The 23,043-nt window shown below is 37.6% G+C and overlaps 1 protein-coding gene across 1 annotated transcript in view; it reads left to right on the plus strand.

Annotated features, from left to right (window-relative positions):
* Nucleotides 1-257: 257 nt before the first annotated feature.
* The window catches only part of SPG7 (SPG7 matrix AAA peptidase subunit, paraplegin), an 81,976-nt gene continuing 59,190 nt past the window's right edge, over nt 258-23,043 (plus strand). Inside the window, exons 1-3 of the mRNA XM_072636588.1 lie at nt 258-487; nt 6,797-6,899; nt 9,417-9,506. Of these exons, the coding sequence (XP_072492689.1) occupies nt 308-487; nt 6,797-6,899; nt 9,417-9,506 (373 nt within the window). The 5' untranslated portion in view covers nt 258-307. The remainder of the gene's footprint in view (nt 488-6,796; nt 6,900-9,416; nt 9,507-23,043) is intronic.

Genomic DNA, 23,043 nt, shown 5'->3' on the forward strand with positions numbered 1-23,043 from the left:
GCTGCTGGATTCGACTTGGCTTTTATTCTGGGGACAAATGCACAGTGTACTTGGAAGTGGGGACAACCCTTGGGAACGATCAGTGCAGGTCAGGATAGAGCTGGTGGGGGTGAAGGCAGGAGGGGGTCTGGACGGCCCCAGGGGTGGGGGTGGGGTGGAGGACGAAGGGTGACAGGTGGCGCATGCGCACGAGCTCCCTGTGCGTCTGCTCCCCGGATTCTCCGCAAACATCGCCCAGACCCCTTCGCGCCTGCCTCGTTCTGGTCAGAGAGGCGTCCTGTGCGCAGGCGCCGCTCTCGGAGGGATCATGGCGGCGGCGCTGCTGCTGCTCCTTTCGCTCCGCCGCCGGCCGGGCCGATGGCGGCTCCAGGCCGCGGGATCCACCTGGAGGCTCGGGCCGGTGGCCGCCGCTGTCGCCGGGCTCGGGGAGAGGCAGTTGTGCTGCGCCCCGAGGGGTCCTGCGGGGCCCGGCGGCCGAGTCCTGCAGGTAACTTCCTGGGCCTGGCCCGTGAGCTCCGCCCGCGGGGGGAGGGGAGGTGGTGGAGGAGCGGGCCCCGCCCCCAGCCCCGGCCTCTCCCCCGATCCTAGCCGGCCCTCCCGAGCTGGGACCTCCGTCCCACCCCCTCAAACTAGCCTCGGTCTTCCCTGAGTTTGGGCCCTGTCTCCAGGCTCCACAAACACGGCCTGGTCCGGCGCTTCCTAGGCGCCGGGCCCTGCCCTCAGGGAGCTCCCATTTTAGTGGGGGAGACGGCGCGCCCCAGGCCGGGTACGATACCGACGTAGGCCGAGTGCGGGAGGGCGGGAGAGGCCTCCCGCAGGGGCGGGGCCGGGAGGCCCGAGGAGGGCAGGGCCTTCCGGGAGTCCAGCTCACCCATTTTACTTTTGGGGAAACTGAGACCCAGAGAGTAGCACGTGGTCCAGCTTCACGCCCAGGGCTCTTTTCCCTTCCACTTTCTCCCTGTGCGGTCTGAGGCCTATGGACCCTTTATTTCCACCCTTAACGTTGATGAAAGCCTCAGAGGCTTTCGGAGGTTTCATTTGTTCATCCCATTTACGAACGCGCTCTGGTTCTGATTGTCATCATTCCAGTGAAATGTTTTCATCACTGTCTGTTGGACCGTGGCTCACCTGTCATATTCTCCATTCATCACTCCCATCAGTAGCATCCCGGGTCACTGAATAGGAGGGTGCATTTATCTCTGTTTGCATCAGAAACAGGAAAGACTTGTTCTGGTTGGCCCTAGAGTGCAGAAATAGAATGTGTAGAAGTTGAAAAAAAGGTTTAACCTGTTCATAAGGAGAAGTCTCTTGAGTAAATAGAATGGTCCAAAAGTGAGATGAATTGTCTTAAGAAGCAAAAATAATAATACGGTTCATCTCTGCTTAGCCTTTTTTTTTTATCGTCATGGACCCTTTTGGCAGTGTGATGAAGTCTATAACTCCTTTCCAGAATAATGATTTTAAATGCATAAAATAAAATATGTGTATATACATATATATGTATATAGAATTACAAAGGGGAAGGGAACAAACATTTGTGATGTGCTTACTATTTATCAATGACTTATTAAAGCACTTTACAGATATCTCATTTACTCTTCACAGCCACCCTCGAACATAGCTGCTTTTATTATCCCTGCTTTACAGTTGAGAAAACTGAGGTAGTCAGCAGTTAAGTGACTTGCACATGGTCACATAGCTAGTAAGGCAGGCAGGATTTGAACTGGACTCCAGGCCCAGCTCTCTATCCACTGCACCACCTTAGCTGTCTTTTCCCAATTATGTGGAAATACAGTTATCAATATTTTTAAAAATGCATGACCCTCAGACTAAAAATTCCTGCTTTAGTGCTTTAAAGTTTGTGAAATACTTTTTTCCCCCAAATGTATTTGTTTGTTTTCAGTTTTCAACAATCACTTCTATAAGTTCCAAATTTTCTCCCCCTCCCTGCTGCCTCCTTCCCCAATATGGCATGCAGTCTTATTTATATGTAAATTATTAAATTATATTATAAAATATAAAATATAGAGCCCACTCTTAGATGAGCTCTACATATACATTCCTGTTAAACACATTTTCACATTAGTCATGTTACATAGAAGAATTAAAATGAGTGGGAGAAACCATGAGAAAAACAAAATATAGCAAAACAGAAAATAGTCTGCTTCATTCTGTGTTCCGACTCCATAGTTCTTTCTCTGGATGTGAATGGCATTTTGCATCATGAGTCCTTTGGAATGGTTTTAGGTCCTTGCATGACTGTGAAGGGCTAAGTCTATCAAAAACAGTCCTCGAACGCTGTGACTGTTACTGTGTACAATGTTCTGCTGGTTCTGTTCATTTCACTTAGTGTCAGTTCCTGTAAGTCTTTCCAGATTTTACTGATGAAATACGTTTTGTGCATGATTTCATTTGAGCCTGTTCCTGGCCCTGGAAGGTAGATGGTGAATACTCTGCCTAGGTCTTAGCTTGGAGACTGAATAATGACTTTGGGGATGTTGTAGAGAGAATTCCTGTTTAGGTACAGGTTTGATCTGGATGAAGTTCAGAAAGTCATGAAACCCCCTTATGGTCCTCACTTTATTGTTCTATAAATTGAGGGGGTTGGACTAAATGACCTTTTGTGGTTGTTCAGTCCGTTCTGTCATGTCTGACTCTTACGATCTCATTTGGAGTTTTCTTGCCAAAGGTACTGGAGGTTTCCCATTTCCTTCCCCAGCCCATTTGAGAGAGGAAGAAATCAAGGCAGAGAGGGTTAAGTGATTTGCCACAGCTAGTAAGTTTCTGAGACCAGATTTGATTCAGGAAGATGAGTCTTCATCTTGCTGTGCTCCGGGCACAGCACTCTATCCACTGCCCCACCTCGGTGCTCCACTAAATGACCTAAAGATCTTCTCAGATCTTCTCTCACTCTAATTACTTGAAACATTTCATTTATGGCTGTGAGGCTATGAAATATTAACTGAATTCCCACTGTGTATGTGTTGCATGTGCTGTATAAGCTGCATCCCCTTTCCCTGATTGGTCTCTTCTTCCCAATACCTCACAGGAAGTGCTCAGGCCAGCCTAAGCCAGCCAAATCTTTTCGAGGCTCTATTCCTAGTTCTTCCATTCCTTTTCAGCTCCCTTTTATGTGTTGTCTTCCACCGTTAGAACTGGAAGTCCCATGAGGTCACAGACTGTCTTTCTTCCTGCTTGTATTTGTATTCTCAGAGCTTTTACAATGCTTGGCACACAGTAAGTGTTTAATAAATGATCCTCGACCAACTAGTTAGAGGCTGTGCCTAGGAGGAGCTCAGCCACTGAATGCTCTCTGGGGACCATTTGTCCTCATCTCCCCATGAAGTTTTTAATCTGCCACCTTTCTCTTATCCTCTCCCTTCCTCTACTTTTATATCTTTCATTGTGACTGGAATCAGATCACTTTTGTCATTGAAAAGGGTGACCACAACTCCTTTTCCTGGCACCTAGATGGTACAGTACAAGGAATGCCGAGCCTAGGGTTAGGAAGTTCTAAGTTCAAATGTAGCTTCAGACACGTTACTTCTGTGTGTCTCTGGGCAAGTCATTTAACCTCTGTTTCAGTTTACTCAGCTGTAAAAAGTGGGTAATAATAGCACTTACCTTACAGGTTGTAGTGAGGCTCAAAGGAGATAATATTTGTAAAGTGCTTAGCACAATGTCTAACACATAGTAGGTACTTAATAAATCCTTCCTTCCCACTCTTCTGTTAGTTTAGTTTTCCTCATTGAAATGTAAAGTTTGGTCTCTCTCTTTTTAAAGGTTTTTCTTGATGTCTTTTTTCACATCACTGTAATTTTCCCCAGTATCCTTTACTCTCCTCTACCCAAAGATCCATCCCATATAACAAAGCAATTTTTTTAAGATTAAAAAAAAAGAAAAATCAGCCTAACTGATCAACAAATAGAAAATGTCTGAAAATTTGAGCAATGTGCAATACTTGTGGATCTCTGTCCTCAAAAAAGGTGTGACTGGAAGTTTTATTTCTTCTTTGAAGTTATGCTTATTCTTTATTTTGCAAAATTCACTTGTTTTTTCTTAATTCTTTCCATTTGTATTGCTGTAGTCTCTGTGTATACTGTTTTCTTGACTCTGCTTAGTTCACTCTGTATCAGTTCATAGAGATCTTTCCAGGCTTCTCTGTAGGGGCAGGTAGGTGGCCCAGTGAATAGAGTACTGGGCCTGGAGTCAGGAGGACCTGAGCTCAAATCACACTTACCAGCTGTGTGACTCTGGGTAAATCACTTAACCCTCTTTAGCTTAGTTTCCTCATCTGTAAAATGCGCTGGAGATGGGAATGGCAAACAACGTCAGTATCTTCCAAGAAAACCCTAAATGGGGTCAGGAAGAGTTGGATAAGACTGAAAAAATGACACAGTAAATAACAAGGCTTCTCTGTAGTCATCATCCACATCCTTTCTTACAGCATGATAATATTCTATTATATTCATGTGCTACAATTGGTTTAGCAGTTCCCCATTTGATGGACAGTGACTTGGTTTTCAGTTCTTTGTTACCAAAAGTACTGCTGTAGACATTTGATGTATTGGGGGACTTTCTTATTAGTGGTCTCCTGAAGATATACACCCACTGATGGAATCTTTGAGTCAAAGTATATGGACATTTTCATCACTTTCCAGAAGAGCTGTCCTTTCCAGAATTGTCCTGATTTGTAACAGCTACACTACAATGCAATAGAGTATTTCCCTTGCCACAGCACCACCTATATTTGTAAAATATGTGGTGTTACCTCTAAGTTTTTTTTTTATTTGCTCTTATTATTAGTGATTTGGAACATTATGATGTGGTTGTTAATCCTTTTGCATTTCTTTTGAGAACTGTTTGTTTATATACTTTGACCATTTATCCTTTGGGAAATGCCTGAGACTTGTCTCTTAATTAGATCCTAGAGACTTTCACCCTTTTTTTTTTAAGACTCTGAAGGGTCTGTCTAGCTTTGTATTTGACTTCGCAGTCCTTGGCACATTTTTTTTTTTTTTGGCACAGAACCCTTAATAAATGTTTTTCATTCATAGGTTTTTTTTTAAAATTATTGATATCTTTTGTTTTTATATTGCCTAAATTTTCTGTGTTCATCCTTCTCCTCCCAGAGGGCCATCCAATGTAATAGATATTTTTTAAATAAAAAAAATTTAGCAAAACTGATTAATACATTTTTAAAAATTCAGTAAAAATGATTAGCATATAAAAACAAAACAAAACATGGCAGTACATACAGTGTTTTACACCTGTGGACTTCCCCCATCTTAGCAAAAGAGAAGGGAAGCTTTCTTTTTCTTCCTTTTCTTCAGGATCAACCTTGTTTTTATAATTTTGCTACATTCATTTTTGATTGTTTTGTGGTGGTTGGTCTTGCCATTAATATTGTTGTGGTTGTGCTTATTATTTTCTTGACTCTGTTTACTTCTCTTTTCATTAGTTCTTGCAGGTCTTTCTATACTCCTCTTTTTTTTTGTCATGTTCATTGTTTCTCCTTGTTATGTAGTTGTGTCCTCTTTATGAGCCCGTGGACCATGTGTGTGTGTATGCGTGTGTGTGTGTATATATCTGTATATGAAGCATTTTAAGACTGTAACACTTTGTTTGGGAAAAGAGAGAGAGAGAGAGAGAGAGAGAGAGTGTGTGTGTGTGTGTGTGTGTGTGTGTGTGTGTGTGTGTGCGTGTGTGTGTGTGTGTGTTGTCTCCTCCAGTAGAATGTAGACTTTTTGAGGACAGGGCCTGTTTCATTTTTTTATCTCCTATTCCTAGGATAGTGCTAGGCACAAAGGATGAACACAACAGTAGCACTTAATATGTGGTCACTAATTGATTCTTTGTGTCTACATACTGAAGATTTTTTCCAGACTTGCTCAAATCACTTTTATGCTGCTTAGTTTCACATATGGCTCACCCCTAGGTTTTTGGAGGTTTTTTTTGAGTTTTCTGTAGTTGACCTCATGTCATATATCTACAGCTCTTTTAAAATAGGTAGACTTTCTGTAGGCAGGAAGTAGGAATTCTTAGGTGGTAGGAGGAAACAGGCTTAGCTAGGTGTCAAAGTGGATAGAGTGCAAAGTCTCAGGAAAAGCTGAGTTCAAATGTGACCTCAGACACATACTAGCTAGGTGACCCTGGGCAAGTCACTTAACCTTGTTTGCTTTAGTTTCTTCATTTGTAAAATGGAAGTAATGATTCTTGCCTGCCTGTTTACCACATAACATCATTGTGATGATTAAGTGAGATGCCATTGAAAGTGTTTTGTAAACTAAAGCTTTATGTAACTGATTATTTCTTAATTGTAATATAGAAGTGATGCTGTTACTCTAGAAAAGCTTGTCACATCCACAAGCCAGTTTTTATGTCCTTGATCATTTCACTGGGGAAGGGTTAAGCATTAAAGAGCAATTAGTATATCAGTTTGTATTTAATGAACAGACACTGCTAACCAAGAGAACAAATAAATATGGGATAATATTTCTTTGGCACAACCAGGTAGTGCAGAGAATAGAATGGTGGGCTTGGAGTCAGAAAGACTCATTTTCCCGAGTTCAAAAATGACCTCAAATACTTCTAGCTGTATTACCCTAGGCAAGTCTCTTAACTCTGTTGGTCCCAGTTTTCTCATCTGTAAAATGAAGGAGAAATGGCAAACCACTCCGAATCTCTTCCAAGAAAACCCTAAATGGGGTCACACAGAGTCAGACACAACCGAAATGACTGGACAGTGACAACAACACTGTATTACTTTGATCCCTGATACTGTTTTTTCTTTCAGAGTTTACTGTTGAGGACATTGTCCCCTACCTTTCAAGGAATCAGAGGATTGTTGTTGAAACAACATCTAATTCAGAATCCAGTCATACTCTGGAAACTTTTAGGTATGAACCTTTTGTGTGAACCTTTTGACATGCAGCTGCCATTATAGCAGTAGCAGCAGCACGCCATATGTTCTCTGTTCTATGAGGGCGGTGTTAAACTGAGGCTTTAACCCAGAGGCAACCAGCCAGTTCAAGTATCTGAGCTGTTTCAAATCGTTTTCCTAGCTCTTAAGTCCTTTCTGACTTGTACAGTGTTTGCCTTTCAACATATGTATGAGGGAGCCAAAGCAAGGCATAATGGTCCCACCTTTTCCCCTAAAGAGCTTTGTAACCTTGTGTAAGTTATTTGACCTTGGGTCTCAGTTTTCACAGCTATAAAATGGAAGGCTTTAAGAGCACTTACAGCTCTAAAATGCCATTATTCTAAATTAGAAATAGCTGATAATGTTACCAGTTTGATATTGGCAAAAAAGTTTAACTATCTCTTCATTTGGTGATAAGAGTCATTGTGACATGGTGGATACAGAGTTGGCCTCCAAATCAGGAAGACCAGGGTTCAGGTCCATCCTTTGACACATGCTAGCCATGTGGCCCTAGGCAAGTGTCAGCCTCCACTGATACAGATTCTTCCCCTGGGAGTTGCCTATGCCAGTGAAATCACCAGTCTATTTCTTAAATGTGACTGGATAGTACAGTGGATAGAGCTTTGTGCCTGGAGTCAGGAAGCCCTGAATTCAAATCCAGTGTTAGACACTTCCTTGCTATATGATCCTGGGCAAGTCATTTAATCTCTCTGCCTCAGTTTTCCTAACTGTAAAAATGGGGGTAATACGTATTTCCTAGGATTTTCATGAGAATTAAGTGAGATATTTGTAAAGTTCTTAATACAGTGTCTGGCATATAGTAAGTGCTTAATAAATGCTTATTTCTTTCCTTTTGTCCTATCCCTCGTCATTTGGCCACCAAGAATAATTTTGACTTCTGCTCTAGGATTGTCTTATTCTTTGCATTCCTAGTGCTTAACAAAGTAGTAATGTTTGTTGAATTTCTTCCATCAGTGAAATTCATATTTTATTAGAATATGCTAGAATGAATTAAGGAAGGACAACATATTTAAGGTTTGAATGATATTTTTCTTTTTTTCTTGATGAGGAGTTGCTTGTATTTCTATGTAATATTTTTCATGTGGCAAGAAGTGATAGTGTACTACTTGAAAAATAAATAAATATTGAGTTTTAAAACTTTTTATTGTAAATTTCAACTAAAATAAACCTTCAGATGTATAAACAAGAATAAAAAGATTGTTCCCAAAGCTGTATGAATTTGTTTTTCCATGTTGTGTTTGGCCTTCTGTCAGCTGTTGAAGGAAGTGGCTCTGGTGCAGATCTGCAATGTTGCTGTGAATGTTTTAAATTCAGAATGGAACTGAAAATAAACTACAAAGAATTTAGTGCTTAAAATAGAGCGGTATTGCCCTTTAGTGAGTCACTTTACTACTTGGCTGACCTCCTACCTAATGCTTTCTTTTAGTCCTTGGTTAAAGAACCTTTAGCATAGATACTGTATACCTCTTGTTCTGCTTGTTTTTATTGTGGAAAAGCAGAAAAAGATTGAAAAATGTAGAATCCTAATTACCAGCAAGCAGCCTGCTATCCATATGTGATAATGGAGAGTGTGTTTGCATGCCAATTGATTTTGAGTCAGTAGCTTGCACATGTGAATTCTGTGTGGCTTCTCCTTTTAAAATGTACTTATGAGTGAGAAACAGAGGAAAGTGGCAAAGATCTTCATGACTTCAAAATAATCTTTTTAGTACATGACAGTGACTCTCCAACAAGGTTCATTTGTAGTTCTATCAGCATTCCTTTAAAGAAAGTGACAGTTGAGGCCACTGCATTGAAATGTGTGTATTTATAAAAATTTGCTAAGGGCTGTTCTTTTGTCCAAAGGTCTTGGACAAATAGGCCTTTAGCGTAGAAGGTGCTATCTTTCTGGCATATCCTAATGATAGTGACAAGAACGTTACTGGACATTAGCTCATTCAAAAAAGCTACTTGTTTGTGAATTCCTAAGAGATAGGATGTCAGGGTAGATAGAGCAGCAAAATTGGAGCCCAAAAGCCCTGAGTTAAAAGTCCTTCCTCTGAAATATATTGGTTATGTATTTATTGCTGAGTCTATTAACCTCTCAGTTAGGTTCCCTTGCGAATCTCTAGGACTGAAAGTTACAAATGAGTTTCCAATATACATTTCCACCTTAAATAGCAGATCTGGACAAAAGGAAATTATTTTCCACATTAATGATCCATTTAAAGAGCTTTAATCATCTCCTGCAACAATTTCCCAACACATTTCCATGATCACTGAATATGGATTGCTCTACCTTGGTTGTTTTAAACAGAGTCATGGGGAAAATTATTTTTAAATCATTCATCACATAAGTCACACTTGTTCATTTTATCCAGTGAATGGGTAAAATTTTTCATATTCTCTATTTTGCTTCATTTCATCACATAGTGAGCTTTTTTTCTTTGTAGTTTCATACCTTGACACTAAATACTGCATATATTCCTTGTAGGTGGTACTTCTTATTTTAGTACCTCCAGGATGAAGCAAAAGAATAAGGAAAAAGAAAAATCCACAGGGAAAATACCAGAAGATGATGAAGGTAGGTCTGAGATTTTGAAATAATTATTACATATGGTGTTCAGAAATTACTTGACTTTTCTTAGTACAGATGCACCAGTTGTGTGTAAAGCCAGCCTTACAAAGAGTGGGGCTCATGAGATGTCACATTTCTGTGTATTGTTTAGGTTTTGATTGGCATTTCAATCCATTTGGTCTTTTCCAACTTCATGTTAATCTTTAATTTATGGAATACTACATTTTTTATGAACTATGTTTATAAAATTTATTTCATTTCTTTTTTAATAGTAAATAAATATCTCTGACTCTATCCTTCTTATAAAGTTACTTCATTTATCTATTTTTCAGATCCCTTTTGTTTCCTCAGTGGACACATAGCTTTATGTATTGGATGTAATTATAGTTTTGGCTCTACACGCACCTAGATGTCCTCCCACATTTGGCATCTGTCTCCATCCTTCTTCCAGTGTTTGGAGTGGTGGGGTGGTGGGGAGAAGTGAATGAGGATGATTTAGCCACAAGTGCCCAGTTTGGCATTGGTCTGATGACTACTGATGCCTTCACCCTGGGAGTTATTCCAAGAGGCTGAGGTAATGGAGAGAGAACAGTAGGTAAAGGTACTCTCTCTTTGGACCACTAAAAACAGTGGGATGGATTTCATTCAAGGCTGATTTTAGCTGCCACCTCTTGTGGAGCCTTCCTTGTCCCATGTTCCAGTGGTTATTGCTCTCTCCTTGTTCAAATTACTTTCTATTTTCTTATCTGTGTCACATGTTTTTCCTTTTCTCTCTATCCATGTTCCCTTTGGCGCACTCCCTCTTCCCTCCACACCCCCATGTACCTTGAGGTCAGGAATTATTTATATTTTTGTTTATATCTGTCTAATCCTACCATGTAATTTGCACAGTGCCTCACATATAGTTTTTTGAATTAAACTGAAAAAATTCAAGCACTACCTGCATTCTGTAGCTGCAAGAGGAACTCAAGAGATATATCCTTGACTTACCCTCCAACTTGGTACCTTTTTGGAAAGGCCATGTCAATTAGCATGCTTTAATCGACTTTTTCTGAGGTCTCCAAATAAGAGAAAAAGCCAGTTTGAAACATTACTTGTCATGCACCTATGTGATAGGAATATTTGTGTCAATGTGTCTGTTAGGAATCATAAGTGTTCATGAAGTTCAGGTATTTGAACCTGTTTAGAGTAGATATTCTGCTGTGCCAAGAGTCAGAGCTATTTGGAATCTCCAGGAGTCTAGAGCATTCAGTGGTCTTGGAAGAAGTAACTGTTTAAGCTCAGTTGTCTCTACCTCTGGGATCATTTCCCAAAGCTCAGAAATCTTCAGAGCTGATATTGTTATTGTGGTGTGGGTTAGCAGCCCCTCCTCACTATCTTCTCTCTGCCATACCCTTATCACCTTGAGTCATCAGTGACAGACCTCGAGAACTCTGAAATTTCCATTCCCCAATTCTCCTAACACCCAAGAAAGAATGGGTTAGGTACAAAAGTGAATGATTAGTTTATTTGATTAAAATATTTCATTCCATAATCTAATGAAAGTCTTTAGAACTTAGGTACAACGAGAGAAACAAAAGCAGGCTGGTTTCATTGATTAATATATTGCCTCTATCTTAAATATGGAGTTTAAACTATGGAGACATACTCCAGTGCTTCTTGTATCTAGATCTCAGCTGCTTATGTCTAGATAAAGCATAGCTTGCTGAGGCTTGTAATGTTCTTAAATAACATCTTCATATTAAATTTAAGAAGCTATTTAGATACAAGCTAAAAGAAACATTTATTAAGAATTTAGTCTGTGCGAAGCACTGGGGATACTTACATAAGTAAGCAAGAAAGTTCCTGCTCTCAGTGAGTTTCCTTTCGCATGTGCTAAGTAAGAGGATACCTAAAGCAAGACAGGGCAAGGGCATTTCTCTGGTGGAATGATGTGGAGATAGCAGTGGCCTCGCCTCCTCCATACTGTAAGTATTAACTACTATTAGAAAAAATATTTCTAAAAGGTAGTTCACTGTTCTCTTTAAAAACTACTGAATCACAATGTGTAAACAGGTTTCAGCAGCTTTTTTCTGTGTGGTCTGGAGTAGAGTTTGACCTAAATATTTCTCTTTACTATCTCTCTGACTTTGGTGGTTTTGGCAGTGGTTACAGGTCCTCCAGCTAGTTGACTTTTTTGTGTAATTTGATTTTGTGAGTTGTACTTTCCTGGAGCAGAGTTGGAAATTCCAGGTTTTAAGTTCGACTTCTAAGCCTCTGTTGTAGCTAGCAAAACCCATAATTGCTTTTTTTAAGATTCCCAGTTTTTATTCTGAATTTAACAGACATAATAAAATTGACATTTCCATATATAGAATATAAAAATATTGTGTATGAAAATGTAGACCTCTATAGTTACTTGCTTTTTCTTTTACAGATAGTATGATAAATGCAACATGTAACTTTCAGAGCTGTGCTGATTATCTATGAATTTTTCTGGCCTTCCTTCTGCTTTCTTGTGCTCATTTTAGAAAAGTTTCGTGATTCTCTTTTTCTCTCTTCTGTTCCTCTCTGCCTCTGCCTGTCCCTCCTTCCCTTCCCTTCTCCTTCCTTGTCTTCCTTTTTCTCCTGATTGTCTTTAGTTTACTCTTCATCATTCCAGGTTTCTGTGAAACTGTCTTTGTCATTTCTTGTGGCAGAATACTTTTACTATTTTTGCTTTTAAGTATTTTTGTACTTTTAGAACCTTTTCCTCTTTTTTTGAACTCTTTGGGATATAGACCTTCTAGTAATATCATTGAGGCAAAGGTTAGAGATGGTTTAGTAACTTTTTTTAGGAACAATTCTAAATTGCTATCTACCAACAGCACATTAGTGAGCCTCTTTTCCCACATCCCTGCCTCATTTAACATTTTCGTTTTTTGTCATCTTTTGCCAATGTTCTTTTAATTTGCATTTCTTCCAGTTATTAATGATTTGGACAATTTCAAAATATGATTGTTGATAGCTTGAATTTCTGCTGCCTATTCATATCCGTTAACCATTTATCTGTTGGGGAATGGCTTTTGTTCTTATAAATTTTAATCAGTTCCTTATATATCTTGGATATGAGACCTTTATCGTAGAAACTTGCTACAAAGACTTTTTTTCTCTAGCTGTTTTTCACTAATTTAAGCTGCATTGGTTTGTATGAAACTTTTTCAGTTTTGTCCACTCTGTTCCTTTTTTCGTCATCAAATAAATCCATCTTTAAGATATTTAAGTTGCTTAAGATAATTGCTTTCTTGCTCTCTAGTTTGTTTATGATGTGACTTTTAATATCCAAATTATGTATCCATTTATGCTGTTATATACCTGATTTCTGTCTAATTTTTTTCCTAGCAATTTTTGTCAAATAGTGAATATTTTACTTAGTAGCTGGGGTCTTTGGGTTTACTGAACATTATACTACTATATTTATTTGCTTCTGATCTTGTTTACCTAATCGGTTCCTCAGATAAATTTCCCTTTTGATCAGTATCAAATAATGTGATATTTACTGCTTTGTAATATTGTTTGAGATCTAGTATTAGTAACTCATCCTTCCCTCCCATTTCTTTCCATGATTTCACTTGAGATTCTTTACCTTTTGTTTCTTAGATAAAATTTGTTATTACTTTTTCTACCTCTAAAATAATCCCATGGTAGCTTGAATGGTAGGGCACTGAATGGCTAAATTAATTTAAGTAGTACTGATTGTCATTTTTATTACATTGTCTCATCCTGTCCATGAGCAATTAATATTTCTCTAATTACACAAGTCTGTATTTATATAAAAAGTGCTTTGTAATTATATTGATATAGTTCTATGTATGTTTTGCTAAATAGACTCCCAAATAATTTTTGAAATCTTGAGTTATATTGAATGAAATATCTCTTTCTTTCTGCTGGATTTTATTGATAAAATGCAGAAATACTGATGGGTTATAGGGATCTGTTTTATATCCTGAAATCTTGCTGAAGTCATTTCAATTAATTTTTTTAATGGCCTCTTTTGGGTTATTTAGATGGACTATATCAAGCACAAAAAGCAAAAGTTTCCTTTTTGCCTATGCTTATTTCTCTGATTCCTTTTTTTTGTCTTTTTGCTATAGGTAGCATTTCTAGCACCACATTAAATAAGTTATATGACAATCAACATTTCTCTGTTATGTACACTGTTTACTTTTAGTTTTAGATTGATACTACTTATATTAAGGAAAGATCCATTTATTCCTATGTGTTTTAGCGTTTTTAACAAAAATGATTTGTTTGACTTTGTCAAAAACTTTTTCAGAATCTTTATAATCATGTCTTGAAATTATTTTGTTATTAGTATAATAATAGTAATATGTCTATTATACCTATTATTTTCCTTATGTTGAACCAACTCTGTATTTCTAGTGTAAGTCCAACACAGTCATAGTGCATAATCTTTTAGAGATGTTGTTATAACATCTTTGCTAATATTTTAAATATTTTGCATACTTGTTCATTAGGGAATTAGTCTATAGCGTACTTTCTCTGCTTTCTCTCCCTGGTTTAAGTGTAAAGACCATAATTATATTATAGAAAGAGTTTGTTCCCTTCTTTTCCTCTTTTTCCTTAAAGTTTGTATAATAATGAAATTAGTTGTTATTTGAATGTTTGATAGAATTCACTTGAAAATCTGTCTGGTCCTAGAATTTTTGCATTGGGAAGTTTATTTAGAACTTGTTTCATCTCTTTTTCTGAGATAGTGGTGTTTAAAATCCTTTTTCTTGCTCTGCTAGGTATTTTATATTTTTGTAAATATTCATCTACTTCAATCAGTATCTGTTTACTGAGCACTCACTATGTACCATGCACTGTACTTCATCTCAGTTATCAGTTTTGGTGGCATATTATTGGGTAAACTGAGCCAAAGTAATAAAAATGACAATTCTACCTAAATTAATCTCTTTATTCAGTACCGTACCAATCAGACTATCAAAAAATTATTTTATAGAGCTAGAAAAAATAACAACAATTCATCTGAAAGAACAAAAGCTTAAGGATATCAAAGGAATTGAAAGAAGATGATCTAGCTGTATGAGATCTCAAACTGCATTATAAATTGGTAATTATCAAAACAATCTGATATCAGCTAAGAAATAGAGTGATGGATCAGTGGAATAAATTAGGTACAAATTACATTATATATAGTAAATGACCATAGTAATCTAGCATATGATAAACCCAAAGATCCAAGCTTTTGGAACAAAACCTCATTATTTGACAAAAACTTTTGGGAAAAATGGAAAACAATATGGCAAAAACTAGGTATAGACCAACATCTCAGACCATAATACTAAGTTAAGGTCAGAATGAGTACGTGATTTATACATAAAAGGTGACACCATAATCAAATTAAGACCATAAAATAGTTTTATATGCCAGATTTGTGAATAAAGGAAGAATTTAGGACCCAAGAAGACATAGAGAGCATTACAAATTGTAAAAGAGATAATTTTGATTAAGTAAAATTAAAAAGTTTTTCCAACAAGTATCTGTGGTAAAGGCCTCATTTCTTAAATATATAGAGAACTGAGGCAAATTTATAAAAAGAAGTCATTCTCTAATTGATAAATGGTCATATGAAAAAATGCTCTAGATCACTATTGATTAGAGAAATGCAAATTAGAACAACTCTGAGGTACTACCTCACACTTATTAGAGTGGGTAATATGATAAAAAAGGAAAATGTTGGATGTTGGAGGGGATGTGGGAAAACTGAGACACTAATGCGTTGTTGATGGAGTTGTGAACTGACCCAGCCGTTTTGGAGAGCAATTTGGAACTGTGCCTAAAAAGCAATAAAAATGTATATACCCTTTGATCCAGCGATATCGCTGTTAGGTCTATATCCCAAAGATATTCAAAAAAAGAGAAAAGGATCTATTTCTGTAAAAGAATTTATAGCAGCTCTTTTTGTGGTGGCTGAGAATTGAAATAGAGGGAATGCCCATCAATTTGGGGAATAGCTAAACAAGCTCTGGTATATGATGTAATGGAATATTATTATTATTATGCTGTAAGAAATGACAAGAAGGATGATTTCAGAAAAACCTGGAAAGACTTACATGAACTGATGCAAAGTGAAGTGAGCAGAACCAGGAGAATACTGTACAGAGTAACAGCAATATGTGAGATGATGAGTTGTGAATGACTTAGTTATTCTCAGCAATACAGTGATCCAAGACAATACCAAAGAACTAATGATGAAGCATACTATCTGCCTCCAGAAAAAGAGCTGATGTTGATTGAATGCAGACTGAAGCATGCTATTTTCATTTTCTTTTTTTTTTATTCAAGTCTTCTTGTACAAAATGACTAATATGGAAGTGTTTTTACATAATTGCACATGTATAACTTGTACCTGCTTATCACCTCAGAGGGATGAGGGGAGGAAGGGAGACATAGAATGTGGAACTCAAAACTTTAAATTTTTGTTGTTATTGTTGAGGCAGTCAGAGTTAAGTGACTTGCCCAGGGTCATACAGCTAGTAAGTATCAAGTGTTTGAGGTTGGATTTGAACTCAGGTTCTGCTGACTCTAGGGCCAGTGCTATATTCACTGTACCATCTAGCTGCCTCTATAAACAAAAATGTTTTAAAAAAATAAAGTTCTTTTCATATATGTGTACAATATTAAAATCCATATTAATTCCAGCTTCTTAGATGTTAATTTTTGTGGCTTTATATGTAGAAGTTTAAGAATCAGTTCTTTAATTCCAAGAATTTTAGTTCTCACAATTTCATGGAAATGATCTTGTGAATTATTTCCTTGTCAAGTTTTTTGCAAAGTGATTTTTGGCTATAGCAGTCCAGGAAGATCATATATTAAACTTTTATCAATTAGCAAGCATTTATTTATTTATTTAGAGTCTACAAAAAACCAGCTCATATATACTTTGCATTTTCTTACACTTTTTCAGTCTTTTGATTTTATTTTGATGTTCCTCGTCGTCTTATGGATTCATTGCTTTCTGTTTGGCCCAGTCTAATTTTCAAGCAGCTCAATTCTTTGTTTCAAACTAATTTTCAAGCAGCTCTATTGAGCTAAACCCTATTGGGATTTACTACCATCTCTTTTAAGCTATTAATTCTCTTTGCCTTTTTTTCCTTCCCAATTGTTGGCTTTAACATTACTTTTAAATCTTTCATTTCATTTTTTTTCAAGTACTTTTGGCAGTCTTTATGGCCAGGAGATCTGAGATCTCCTTAGGCTTCTTTTTGAGTTGCTTTACTCGTTTGAGTTTATAATTTGTCATATTTCTTTATTTTGTTTAGCATTTTCTTTTGTTTGCCTGTATCTCCAGCCTGAGGTTTTGGATTTTGGCATTGTTCTTGAGTCGGGCTTAGCTCCTTCTTGTATTCTGTTCAGGAAGAACCTACTTGGTCCTAGAAGTGACTAAAATCAGGACTCACCCTTATGTAGGAATTCCTGAATTTGAACTCTTATCTCCTGGTGGCTCAACTTAGACATTGGCCTTGCCTCCTTCTTTGACTTTGTCCTTGGATAGTTCTAAACTTGGAATTTTCTTTTCCTTCCTGTGAACCTGATCAGCTCCAACAAGATGTTATTGATTGTGCTGATAGCAGGTTTTGGGTTCGGAACTGGTTGGAGAAACCTATATAAGCTATTTTGCTTTGGTTTGCTTTATCATTGTTCTTTCTGGCGCACTTGTGGAACTTTACCTATGTGTTTGTTGGGGATCTGTGTGCTCGTCTAGGTCCTAAAGTGCCACCATCTTCCCAGAATTCCCCATAATTAGTTTTACAGATGGTTTTGTTTAGATGAATGACAGGTCCCTGGTCTGATATTCTGCTCTCACATATGTTTAGTAACATATACTAAAAAGTAATAAGGCAAAAGAATGAAGGAGGCATTTGCAAATCTGTAATTAAAGTAGGAAGGAAAATTTATTTTTGCCTGAAATAAAATTTTTGAGCCTAAGGGGCGGAGGGTAAGATTTGGGTAAGTGGAAAAGAGTGATCAGAGGAATAACTCTGGGATAGTTAAAATTTTATCTGTCAACATCTTCTGTTTTTACATCATCTTATTTCCAAATTTACACCATCTTCATTTCTCTGCCTGCCTGGTAAGCCATCCCTTTCAGTAAAACATTTTGAAAGAAATGAAAAAAAGCAATTCAGCAAAACTAACCAGCACATTAATCATGTCTGACATTATATGCACTCTCACACACACACAGTCCTCCACATTTGCAAAAGAAAGGGAAAAGAGGTATATTTCCTCAACTCCTTTCTATGTCTTAGATTGGTCATGATAATAATACAGTGTTTATTTTATTTTTATTTTTTCCAGTTGCGTTATTTTGGTCACTGTGTATATTGTTTTCTTGGTTCAGTCTACTTTACTCTTCATCAGTTTGTATAAGTCTTCCTATGTTCTCTGAATTTCTTTATATTTTTGCTTTTTGGGATGCGGTGACATTTCATTACTCTAATGTACCACAGTTTGTTTAGCCATTCCCCAATCACTGGGCATCTACTTTGTTTCCGGTTCTTTACTATGACAAAACAGTACTGCTGTCAATATTTTGGTGTTTATGAGGCCTGTTTTTTCCTTCCATTTGTGACCTCTTTATATGCCTTATTGAGTTCCTTGGTACAAGGTGTATTGACATTTTGGTCACTTTGGTATAACTTGAAATTAATTTCTGGAATAGTTGGACCAATGTACAACTTCATTAATAGTATATTAACGTGCTTATAGTACATTATAGCACCAATATAGACCATTTTCATAATTTTTAATTTTGACCAGTTCTTTGGTTATGTGGTGAAAGTTGAGAATTGTTTTGATTTGCATTTCTCTTTCCATTAATATTTTGTACCCTCGATCTCATGTATTTTGTGATTCAGTGACATTGGATCATTCCTGGACACTGGATACTTGATGTTCTTCCCATAAGTCATTCCATCTCTAGACTCTGGTATTTTTACTGGCTTTCCTCATGCCTAGAATTCTTTCCCTTCTCTCTATCTCCTGGCTTCCTAGGATTATTACAAGTCCCAGCTAAAATGCCATCTTCTACAAGAAACCTTTCCTTTTCTTTCTTCATTATCTGTGACTTATCTTGGTAGAGTTGGTTTTATTGTGGTTCCAAAACAATAAGAAATATGATTTGAACTTGCATGAAATACTTTATGCCAGCAGCTTAATTTTAATATAGCTATGTCTTTTTGAATTAAATCTGTCTTTTGTTCAAAAAACAATTTTGTGAGACTTTACTTGCCTTCATTGCATGTAAATATTTGTTTTAAAAAACTCATCTTCAGGATTCAGTTTATGTACCAATAACCTTTGCAAAGACATTCTACAAAGAATTTAGTGCAGGTCCTCATTACCTCATGCTTAGACTGTTGCATTAGCTTGTTGTTTATTTCCCTGCCTCACATTTCTCCCCTCTCTAGTTCATCCTCCAGTCAGCTGCCAAATTCACCTTCTTTGAAGTACAGATCTGACCATGTCATTCCTCCATTCAGTAAACTCAAGTGACTCCATGATCAAATGTGAAAAACTCTGGTGTTGAGAGCCCTCACAACTTGGCCCCTTCCTCCTTCCCAGTTATCTCTTACTGCCTACCTCCCCCAAAGACTGTGCAGTCTGGGGTCCTGGGCCTCCAGACTATTTCTCCCATACTGCACTTTGTCTCTTCAGACTCAGTCCCTCATGCTTGGAATTCTTTCTCTGCTCATCTCCATCTCTTGGCTTCCTTCAGGCCACAGATAAAATTTGGTATTCTGTGAGAATCCTTTCTTGACCCCCCCCTGCCTTTAATTCTAGTGTCTTCTCTTTATTATGTCCAATTGATCTCTCCATTGTTGTTTTTCGTGTTGTCTTCCCCATTATATTGGGAGCTCTGTTAGAGCAGGGACTATTTTTGGTATCCTTAGTGCTTAGCATTGTGCTTTGTACCTAGTAGATGGTTAACAAACATGTGTTGACTGACAATCCATTCAATTTAATAAACATTTATTAATAACCTACTAAGTGCCAGGAATTTTAATGTTTAGTAACTTCAGCACATCATTGGGAAAAGAGTAAAACAGCGGAAACTGATTCATGAAAAGAAGAAACCTCATGTCTTTATGCAGCATTACACAATTATGTAGAAGCCTCCTGCTCTGTATACATACATACCCACATATATGTATACATTTATATATATGTATATATATATATCTAATGTATCATAAACACTTTATTAAATAAGAGAGAAGGACTTGGGAATGGAAATCAACATATGATACCACAAGAGATGAAATTGTTACATCTTACTAGATAGCAAATAATTTATTACTGATAGAGTTATTTCTAAATCAGTGGTCAATATATGGTCGGATTGTGCTTATTAGAAAAAAGATAAAGAATGACCCCTGTTCCTTTTCTATCACTTGGGTGCTTTCTCTCACTCTCTTCCTTCATCTCTGCCTCACATGATTAAGTAACCTCACTCCTTACCAAGGCCAATCCCTCTACTTGTTCAAACAATCTTATTCCTTCCCATCTCCTCCAACAGATTATCCCTTGTTGTCATCCCTACTCCTTTATTTTCAGTCTCTCCCTCTTTACTGACTCATTTCTTACTGCCTACAAACATGCCCGTTTCTCTACCATCTTGAAAAAAAATCCTCGCTTGCTCTTTCTGTCCCCATTATTACACTGTCATACTAAATCTCTTCTTCCCTTTGTAACTAAGTTCCTCAAAAAGACATTTACAGTAGGAACCTCCATGTATTCTCCTCTCACTCTATTCTTAATCCTTTATAATCCAACTTTTGACTTTATCATTCCATCAAAACTTCTCTTTCCAAAGTTACTAACAGTCTCTTTGTTGCCAAATCCAAAAGCTTTTTCACAATCCTCATTCTTCTTGATCTTTCTGCAGTCTTTGATACTTTTAATTACTCTCCACTCTTTTCTCCTTGATACTCTTTTCTCTAGATTTTCAGGATAACTCTTCTCTCCTGGTTCCTCTCTTACCTGTATTCCTTTGCACCTCTGCCAGATCACACCCTCTAATTATAAGTGTCCCTTAGGATTTTGTCCTGGGCCTTATTCTCTTCCCTCGTTAAACTGTTTCACTTGGGGAATCTCATCACTTCCCATGGATTTAATTACCGTCTCTATGCTGATGATTCTCAAATTTACCTATCCTGTCCTAATCTTTCTGGAGACGTCCAGTCTTGTATCTTCAACTACCTTTCAGATATTCTGTATGTTGAGTAAGCATCTTAATTTCTTTTTGTATCCCTAGTACTTAACATAGTGCATGGCACATAGAAGGTGCTTGCTATATGCTCTTTTTGAGTGATTGATAGGTTACAGTCAAAATAGTTCCTATAGTACCTATTTAAACAAGCTTTTCCTGCAAAAATATTGATCATGAATAACAGATATGGTTACAATCACCATTTCCTCTTGAATTTTATCTGATGTAAAGCAATTGCTTCAAGAAAGACAAAAGAACCTAGATACTGCTTGTGCCAACTAACATTTACCAGAGAGAGGTTAGAAAAAATAATGCTAGTTTAGTATATAAGCTCATTTGTAAAATGTTGTAGAGTAAAAGGTTGGATATGAATGGCGTCAGTTCTTAAAACAACGAAAAACAGAGGAGGGAAAGCCAAGTTTGCAGAAAGATTAATATAGGACCAACTAAACTAGATCATTGTAAAAGCAGTTCAGGCTAAAATTGTGAGAAGAATAATAAACAGATGAAAAAATGGAAAAGATTTGTAAAAATTTCCATAACAAAGTTTTCTCCATCAGTGACAATGCTGCCATCACATTTGGGTTATGAAATTACAGTCTCAGTGGGTAAAAATGGAACAAAAGAAGACAAAAACAGAAAGAGGAGCTAAACTGGACCATTGTTTACTAAGTAGGGTCCCTCTCCCATTTCCACATGGATGAGGTTAATTTTTTTTCTTTAAAGGGTGATAAAACTGTCACCTGGAATTGATTGCCCTAGGAGCCTAGGACCTTAGCTTTGTCATATTATTGTGGTTTCATGGTCACCCAGAGGCATAAAAAGGCCAGTCATGTGGAGTCAGAGCCCTTCAGATCTGACAGATGTCCCAAGCATGTGTTACTAGACCTTTCCCTGACCATTCTCTTTCCATATGGAAGGGAGTTGTGGCCATGGGTGGGGAGAGGAGGAAAAGTGCAAGAGATGCTATGGAGTCAGACTCAGGAAGAGGGGATATGTTGCAGGATAAAGCAGTATGGTTCCAATGACAGTTGTGGTGACTGCAAGGATGGTGATGTCCTTGACTGAAATTAGACAGTCAGGAAGGCAAATAGATTTGGGGATAAGAGAATGAGTTCTGTTTTGGAAATGGGTTGAGATGTCCAGCAGGTGAGTGATGGAACTTCAAAGATGGAGCTTCTGGAGATGGAGATTCCAGAATTGCTTTCCGTGGATCCAAGACAGTTCTGAGGGACACATGAACAATGCTGTCCATTTTCAGAGAAAGAGCTCATGGAATCTGAATGCTGATTGAAGGATACTTTTTCTTTACTTTTTTTTTTTCTTCGTTTGTTTTTTGTCTGTTTTCTTTCACATGACTAACATGGAAATATGTTTTGCACGATTGCACACATATAGCCTATATCAAATTGCTTGCTTTCTCAGTGGTGGGTGGGGAAGGAAGGACAGGAGGGAAAGATTTTGGAACTAACATTTTTTTTTAAAAGGAATGTTAAAAATTGTTTTTACATGTAATTGGGGGAAAATAAAATATTAAAAAAAGTTAAAGAAGTGATCATGGAGTCATGAGAGTGGATGAGAGCAGCACAAGTGAATGTAGCATAAGGAAAAGCCCTGCCAGGATTAAGCAGTGGCAGAGAGCAATGAGAGTTGTTCTTGCATTGATATGATGCCTTAAGGTATCTGTAAAGCACTTATCAAACCTTGAAGCCCTGTATGTTTTAGGTAAAGAAAAACTTTCTAAATATAGGGCAAAAAAAGATCACCATGGATCTGAATTCAAGATCATTCTTGAATCAAGCTCTCTCTTTCTTCCCTACATTCATTTGGCTAAATTTTCTGTTTTTCCTTTGAAATTCATCTTACATTCACTGCTTACTATATTTCTGTTGTTTCTTTGGATCAGACCTGTAGTGTCATTGTTTTAGGTTACTGCCAGTGAGGAAACTTTGCTCTGCCAATGCTGGTCAGCACCTCCTCTGTAGTTTAAAGCCTTTGAAGGCTGCCTGCTATACCAAGAACATAATTGAATTGCCCAGGGTCACACAGCCAGGATGTGGAAGGCAGAGAACTTCAGCCAGGGTTTGACTCGGGTTCTGCTCTCTGTCCATTGCCATATACTTTCTTTATCGTTCTCATCATAGTAAAGTTTAGCTTCCCTCATCCACTTTTAAAGCTATCCATATTCTGGCCCCTTACATAAAAATTCCCCATTTATGTTTGTTGAGCACTTTACAAAGTGCTTTCCTAAACAGCGCTTCCCTAAACACCTATTCACTCATA

The sequence above is a fragment of the Notamacropus eugenii genome, chromosome 1, assembly GCF_028372415.1.
Source record: "Notamacropus eugenii isolate mMacEug1 chromosome 1, mMacEug1.pri_v2, whole genome shotgun sequence".
Lineage (NCBI taxonomy): Eukaryota > Metazoa > Chordata > Mammalia > Diprotodontia > Macropodidae > Notamacropus > Notamacropus eugenii.